Here is an 8,654-nt window from a genome sequence, read left to right as displayed (position 1 = left end):
CAAGGACGACGATACGAGGACGACGATACGAGGACGACGATACGAGAACGACGATACAAGGACGAAGAGACAAGACGACGACGATACAAGGACGACGATACAAGGACGACGATACAAGGACGACGATACAAAGATATATGGATGGGATGCGAGAACAACTTCATTTCTGGAAATTTACAACTCTTAGGAGACTTGGGCCACGATTCATCAAATATTTACGAACACCTATACTGTACTTTTGCGAAACCTGTACATCTTCCCTCAAATCAAGGCGCCTTTGTTTACATTATTAAACAGTTTATAAGCTCCGAAGTACTGCGAGGTTCTACATAACAATCACCTTAGGTTGCTAAGTTTAGAAGCTCTCAAACTGTTTAATTGGAGAAAAGTCGCCATCATTAAGTCGAGATCTACAGGTTTCGCAAGTGTTTGCGTAAATACTTGCTGAATCCTAGCCCAGGTTACGACATACAAGATACTCAAGAACCAGTGGTGTGTGACAGGACAGAACAAGGACACTAACTATAAATTAGAAATTTAGGATGATACAACTATACAAGGACTATATAACTATAAGGGCAAGGACTATATAACTATAAGGGCAAGGACTATATAACTATAAGAGCAACTATATAGGACTATATAGCTTATAAGGGCAACTATAAGGATACAAGGACACAACTATAAATTAGAAATGTAGGATGATCCATTGATCATTTGATCTGGGCTACTGGCTCAGGGAGACTGTCTCAAGCCTCTCTATTATGCCAGGATTTAGGCCAAGTACTGGAACCGCTGTGTGTACCTACCCGTCAGTAACCAAAGGAAGAAATGTATATGTTTATCTGCAGGCGATGAGTCACAATAACGTGGCTAAAGTAAGTTGACCAGACCACACACTAGAAGGTGAAGGGACGACGACGTTTCGGTCCGTCCTGGATCATTCTCAAGTCGACTTGAGAATGGTCCAGGGCGGACCGAAACGTCGTCGTCCCTTCACCTTCTAGTGTGTGGTCTGGTCAAGTATATGTTTACCACTCAGAATGTTCGGTAATATGTTTACTGTTTGTGATGTGTGTATATATATGTATGAACACGTTGTACTGAACGGGGTGAGAATAGCTTGAGTTACCTCATCCCTTTGTGTGTATTTTACCTCAATAAACTTATTTCAATTTCAATCAGTGACCCAACCACTTGGACTGGACGGTAGAGCAACGGTCTCGCTTACTGCAGGTCGGCGTTCAATTCCCGACCGTCCAAATGGTTGGGTACCATTCCTCCCCTCCCCGCCCCCCATTCCTTATCCTGACCCCCTTCCCAGTGCTATATAGTCGTGATAGCTCGGCGCTTCCCCTGATAGTTCCCTTCCCTTCAATCAGTGACGACGGGGGGGGGTTCTCTAGACCTTGCTAGACCTTTAGCAAGGTCTAGAGCTCACGACGTGATAATGGTCCAGGACGGACCGAAACGTCGTCGTCGTTCCTTCATCTTCTGGCGTGCGGTTCGGTCATCGTAATATGCTGGTTAGCATTGTAAATGTGTGGCCACGTCTGTGGTAGAAAATAATAATAATAATAAAACTGCGCTAAGCTCCTCCGCTCGCGTCTTCCATAGACAATAACGTGTCACATCAAAGTAATTACTATGAACAAATCCACAAGGGCCGTGACGAGGATTCGAACCTGCGTCCGAGACCATCCCAGACGCTGCCTTAATCGACTGAGCTACAACATGGTCAAAAGGAGTTAAAACCGAAGTTCTACTGAACTTACTGGATCCTGCAGCCTCTTTAAAGGCACAAACCAGGGTTTTACACATACGTGTAATTACTATGGTTATCTTGAGATGATTTCGGGGCTTTAGTGTCCTCGCGGCCCGGTCCTCGACCAGGCCTCCAAGAAGCCCGTGACAGCTGGCTAACTCCCAGGTACCTATTTACTGCTAGGTAACAGGGGAATCAGGGGTGAAAGAAACTCTGACCATGGTTTCTCGCCGGCGCCCGGGATCGAACCCAGGACCACAGGATCATGCGCTCAGCCACCGGCTCTTGTGAAAGCTACGGCAGCCACAAATTTAAAGCTAGATTCGACAAAGAACTGGGACATGAGGCTTTAAATTTATGAGGCTTCACAAATACAACGAGGGTAGAGAAGACAACAAAGACCTCCCCAACCCAAAGACCTGCCCCTGGAGCCGGTCGACCGAGCGGACAGCACGCTGGACTTGTGATCCCGGGTTTGATCCCGGGCGCCGGTGAGAAACAATGGGCAGAATTTCTTTCACCCTATGCCCCTGTTACCTAGCAGTAAAATAGGTACCTGGGTGTTAGTCAGCTGTCACGGGCTGCTTCCTGGGGGTGGAGGCCTGGTCGAGGACCGGGCCGCGGGGACACTAAAGCCCCGAAATCATCTCAAGATAACCTCCCCTTCCCCACAGAGGCTGCTGGGCAAGTACACGTTACCCAATACCTTCACATCATTGGATGTGAAGTGTAAAGGAGGAAATGTATATGTTTATCTCTCAGAATGTTCGGTAATACGTTTATTGCTTGTGATGTGTCTATGTATGTATTAACACGATTGTACTGAACGGGGTGAGAATAGCTTGAGCTACCTCATCCCTTTGTGTGTATTTTACCTCAATAAACTTATTTCAATTTCATCATTGGATACAAGACCGTTTTTTTTTTCTACCACAAACGTGGCCACACATTTACAATGTTAACCAGCATATATACATTTTCTTCTGTCCTCCATAGACAAGAAGGTGGCGGTAATGAGAGCACCACCACCAAAATGACAAAGGTTAATATCAGGACACGAGAGAAGCCTACTACTGTCTTGGTAACAAAAGTGGTGGTGGCAACACAGGTCGCCATAGTAACCAAAGGACGCGGTAGCCAAGCACACCGTGTACTCACCTAATTGTGCTTGCGGGGGGGGGGGGGTTGAGCTCTGGCTCTTTGGTCCCGCCTCTCAACTTTCAATCAACTGCTGTACAGATTCCTGAGCCTACTGGGCTCTATCATATCTACGTTTAAAACATTTAACTACGTGTGTGTTCTCGCCTATTTGAATGATCAGGCTGCAGCTCCCGGACAACGCCTTCGTAGCTTCCAGACGACAGATGCAACGACTCCCGCACCCTTAACAAATGATCACAGTTATGAGAAAATACCGAGGCAGTATAATAGGATCGAACTTACGTTCCTGGTCACTTGCATCTCTCCTTGTCAAACTACGTCTATGAGGGAGGGAATTGTCAGAGGAAAGCGCCAAGCCATCACGACTATATAGCACTTGGAAGGGATCAGGATAAAGATTTAGGGTGGGACGGGGGGATAGGATGGTGCCCAACCACTTGGACGGTCGGGGGATTGAACGCCGACCTGCATGAAGCGAGGCCACCACTCTACCGTCCAGCCCAAATGTGTATGAATAAAGCTAGACTCTTACAACCTCTGGAGTCACTACGTTCACCTTCCAAATGGGGAGTGGGGAGAGGGGAAATGGGGAAGGGGGGGGAAAGAGGAAATGGGGAAGGGGGGGGAAGAGGAAATGGGGAAGGGGGGGAAGAGGAAATGGGAAGGGGGGGAAGAGGAAATGGGGAAGGGGGGGGCAGAGAAAATGGGGAAGGGGGGGGGCAGAGAAAATGGGGAAGGGGGGGGCAGAGAAAATGGGGAAGTGGGGGGGCAGAGAAAATGGGGAAGGGGGGGGCAGAGAAAACGGGGAGGGGGGGGCAGAGAAAATGGGGAGGGGGGGGGCAGAGAAAATGGGGAGGGGGGGCAGAGAAAATGGGGAAGGGGGGGCAGAAAAAATGGGGAGGGGGGGCAGAGAAAATGGGGAGGGGGGCAGAGAAAATGGGGAGGGGGGCAGAGAAAATGGGGAGGGGGGCAGAGAAAATGGGGAGGGGGGCAGAGAAAATGGGGAGGGGGGCAGAGAAAATGGGGAGGGGGGCAGAGAAAATGGGGAGGGGGGCAGAGAAAATGGGGAGGGGGGCAGAGAAAATGGGGAGGGGGGCAGAGAAAATGGGGAGGGGGGCAGAGAAAATGGGGAGGGGGGCAGAGAAAATGGGGAGGGGGGCAGAGAAAATGGGGAGGGGGGCAGAGAAAATGGGGAGGGGGGCAGAGAAAATGGGGAGGGGGCAGAGAAAATGGGGAGGGGGGCAGAGAAAATGGGGAGGGGGGCAGAGAAAATGGGGAGGGGGCAGAGAAAATGAGGAGGGGGCAGAGAAAATGGGGAGGGGGCAGAGAAAATGGGGAGGGGGCAGAGAAAATGGGAAATGGATGGAGGGGAGGACGGTTAGGCCCTTCAAGACTTATACAGAACTAACGGGGGGGATTGGCACTGGAGAATTGGATTCATTGTGAAAGGTGTTCACAATGAATACCAATAGAACAAGATGGCATGAATGGGAGCTTTAGAATCACATTAGACCACAACAGAGACCTTGAAACATTTTCTTTTACAAATGACCTAGTTTTTAAACGAGCTCCATTCATTATTTCTGAAGTATACATGATAGAATAAATGCATTAGATATTAATAATCGTCAGCTGGAAAGGCGAGATCCTAGAGCCAAAGCTCGATCCTGCAAGCACAAATAGCGAAGTGCATACACAACCTCCACCCCCCCCCTTCCAACCCAACCCCTTCTACATGTATACACACGTTTAATGCCAACAATCACCCTTCCACCAGGTAAATCGCCAAATAATATCAGGAGATTTACGATCATATAAAATCCCCTTTTGTCCCAACTTGTATCTAGATTTTTTCCCCTTTAAGAAATGAGAATAATGTTTGTGTTCAGGTTCGTGGAAATATTTAATCCACGTATTAAAATTGTTGTTTCCACTTCCCGACCAGTCTTTGGCTGATTTAGCATCTTCACACACTATCGTGTATATTATTACAAATGCCGCTAGTTCAGCGAAGATTCGTGTATTAAGACTTACCGTTACTAACACTCAAAATAGCTAGCTAACAACCCGCATCACAGTAAGGAAGAATATAATCGGTGACAGTCCCAAACCGGACAAAGGTCACACAGTGAGTCTTACTCAAATGACATTTTAGTGCACGTTTCTGATTACGGCCACCAGTGTCAGTGTTTAAAGGCCATACAAGTTCATTAGCTTTAATAACATTTAGGTCACCCACTTAAGCTAATAATAACCCAAAACTGTTAAGTAGGCCACATGCATCATTCATGCGAACTTTTACCTATAAATATCCATTGAATTTTGTTTACAAAAGGCTAGATTTTATATAGCTCCGAGAGCATTTATAATACGTCTTTTCCCCCTATACGTCCCTATTTCCCCTATATTTACTTTGTAAGAACTGTGAAGAGTTTTCACCTAACATCAAAACCAATGTTTAACCACAAAAATGTATGAAGGAAACGTAGGTATGTGCCTATATGAAGGTATGCCTATAACAGCTAGGTCAGAATCCCAACTGAATATTATGGATTGCAAAATAACCGGGCGGCTTAGGTTTAATTTGGCCCGATTACCGTCACCGAATTGATAGATTCTGAACAAGACCAGTTGACGCTAATACTGCCTAAAAACGCACGTCCGCGACGCATGCCGGCCAGGGGCCAGATTCACTAAAGTACTTACGCAAGCACTTACGAACGCGTACATCTTTGACGGCTTTGGTTACATTTATTAAACAGTTTACAAGCATGAAAACTTCCCATTCAACTGTTGTTGTTGTTATAAACAGCCTCCTGGTGCTTCGGAGCTCATTAACTGTTTAATAATTGGAAACAAAGCCGCCAAAGATTGAGAAAAGATGTACAGGTTCGTAAGTGCTGGCGTAAGTGCTTTCGTGAATCTGGGCCCAGGTGTATACAGTCTGCCCGAAACGTTGCGCGTAATAGTGGCTTTAGGTATTATACATACTAGCTATTATCTATAAATCCAACATTATGTTTCTAACTCATCTTCTATGTATGCACATTTACCTGAATAAACATTTTGATTTTGATTTGATTTTGTCTACTGGAGACATGTGGTGCAACAGCCGTGTGCGCACGCACGCACGCTTACCTTACGTCATACCAATACACTTCACACGCTCGCATACCATCACTGCTCGCGCCAATACATATTAATTAGAATAGTAAGAAACTCCAAATTCAAAGTGGGGAAATATGTTACACACACAAATAAAGCAATAATATGCCAAGGACAGGTCCCCCCAAGGTCAGGAACGTTGGCCACAAATACCTCAAGGTTCGGGACACTCCCCTACTAGTCTCCACCTAACCTCCCCTACTAGTCCCCACCTAACAGTTTAGAGCGAGGAATTTAACCATGAAAATGACCAATTATCCAAAATCTTCAGAGAAATTGCATCTTGTCAAGCCTAATTGATTAACATTTTATTTAAGAGGTTTACTTCACCAACCGGGGTTAAGTATTCATTGACTATCAACTACTGTACAAACAAGGTCCTTGGCACATCACTAAGTCCCTTGTTGATCACTTCTGCTTTCTGCTGCGATCGTGACCTACTTAGGCTTGGAATTGTCAGTTTAATTAAGGCAAGGTCCAATATGGAACCATCAGGAGAGAACCCTAAGCCATTACGACTATAATATCCACACCTTATGATTAGTCACCTCAAATTCCCCCTCACGTAGCCACAATGACTATGCATGGGTTACTTGTCGCTAGCCTGGACGACCATAACACTTGCCCTCCACTGTCATTACCCTAGCGTTACCCCTCACGAGTACACAGCTCCATTCTAAACTTTGGTTAGGATCACAACTGCAGTAATATATAAATACACTTACTAAAGTTGTACACAAAATATTACTGAACACAGCTGGCTACCATGGCACTTAATTCACACTCCTAACACATGCATGACTTGCCAAACAGTTACAAATACGGTAGTTTGGTCGAATTTTTTCCGGAAAAGATTCCTAATCCAATATTATAAGCAACCACCATGAAGCAGTCCTAACCAGGCCTGTTCTCTAGGTTTGCCAAGTGTCTAATTTTAAGTTACTTTGCCTTATTATAACTACGAACCTTGACAAGCCTGCTTAACGTAATGAGGGCGATGTACATTAGTTTGAGAATGCATACAAATTTAGAGGCTTCGATTCCAATATAAAACCAATTTTGGACACATCAATAACTTCAAAATTGTGGAGCATAAAGTAGCAATAGTCAAAGAAATTTTAAAGTCTTTTAAATTGTGATGACATATTACCAAAAATCTTATCCAATTTTGAGGATAAAGAAGTAAGTCAGTATGACTTACACAGTATAGGCCTAGTACTGTGTGGGTACTGTGTACCACTGTGCTGCCAAAGTTACCAAAGTTTGCACAACTGCGAGTTTCTTGCAGATTTCCCATCATTAACCTATACCAGTAACTTACTACAATTGGATACTGTCTGGCAAATATCACGAATTTGGTGCAAATGAAAACTTACTAGTTCACAATGCAATTAGCCTAGCCTCAAGAACACTAGAGTGCAGCTCCTGAACCATAATATAACAAACATTTTTGGCCACCCTTCCACAGGATAGAGCCATAATTAACGAAATCAACTTCAAGCAGGATAAAGTTCCCAAACGAATGTTTGTACCTAGCCTATGATATGTTGAAAGCCTATGATATGTTGAAGTGTGTGTGTATGAACATGTACAGTACAGTACGGGTCTAACAAATCTGTAAATATTGGCTTTAAATTTTGAATTTATGCATACTTAAATTCCACTTACTCCTTTTAGTACAAGCAATTAATACTAGAGGTTTTAATGTTCGATGGTCAAGCGATAATCCTTTTTGACAATGCTGAACCGGGTATTAGCACTGTTCTAATACCATTGTATTTAGTATCTATAGTGGCCCCTATCGGATTTTCCTTTCACCTGTTTATATTAAGCACAAATAATACTGAGAGTTTACTAAAGTAATTTAATTATCCTATTAAGTACTAAGCGATTATATTCGTGGGAGGTATCACACACAAAACACCCCGAGTATTACTAAATAATGACACGTTCGCCACTGTAGGAGCTTCAAGCTGTGTTTACCAGTGAGGTAAGAAGGAAAGAAACTCATTCACACTATTACACCTCAAGAATGTTCTCCTTACGGGACTTAGGAGTTAAAGAGCCCCCATTCATTTATACTGCCTATCAATCTGACAAGAGAACCACAAGCGTCACTAGCTCGCCAACCAGCAATTCTGTACGTGAGGAGACGGCACACCGCCGTCTAGCACGGGAGGGCCAATTAGAGCACTGCGAAAATCAATTATTGCAAACAGTGTGATAGGTTGCAGAGGCGGGAGGCCTCCTGGCAGCCATCCAGGAGCGCCAGCCACTACACCCACCTCTCCCACCCACCAAAACACCCTTCTCCGTCCCCATAACACACCCGGGATAACGTGACAACTTCACTCACCATGACTCTGGCCGTCAGCATTGCCAACCAGGTTATTGACAATCTCCAGGAGGCTGAAAATTACGTATAATTTCCATAAGAGGGTTCCCATGTTGTCGTTCACTTACACACCTCCGCCATACTGTTTGTTACTCCTGACCTCACACCCCACACCGCTCCGATACTCTGTATAAAATTATTTCGTTGCCTCACTTTCTCTATTAAACA

General features: G+C 45.0%; 1 protein-coding gene across 2 annotated transcripts in view; it reads right to left on the bottom strand.

Moving 5' to 3' along the window:
• Tmem131 (Transmembrane protein 131) overlaps positions 1 to 8,595 on the bottom strand; it is a 280,417-nt gene extending 271,822 nt beyond the window's left edge. Inside the window, exon 1 of one of the 2 annotated variants that reach the window (XM_045761559.2) lies at positions 8,448 to 8,595. In XM_045761559.2, the coding sequence (XP_045617515.2) occupies positions 8,448 to 8,538 (91 nt within the window). In that variant the 5' untranslated portion in view covers positions 8,539 to 8,595. The remainder of the gene's footprint in view (positions 1 to 8,447) is intronic. The other variant, XM_045761557.2, reaches the window with a different exon arrangement.
• Between the last annotated feature and the right edge of the window lie 59 nt (positions 8,596 to 8,654).

Source organism: Procambarus clarkii, chromosome 45 (assembly GCF_040958095.1).
Source record: "Procambarus clarkii isolate CNS0578487 chromosome 45, FALCON_Pclarkii_2.0, whole genome shotgun sequence".
Classification (NCBI taxonomy): Eukaryota; Metazoa; Arthropoda; class Malacostraca; order Decapoda; family Cambaridae; genus Procambarus; species Procambarus clarkii.
Note: the sequence above shows the minus strand (reverse complement) of the source record. Positions and strands in the feature narration are given on the sequence as shown.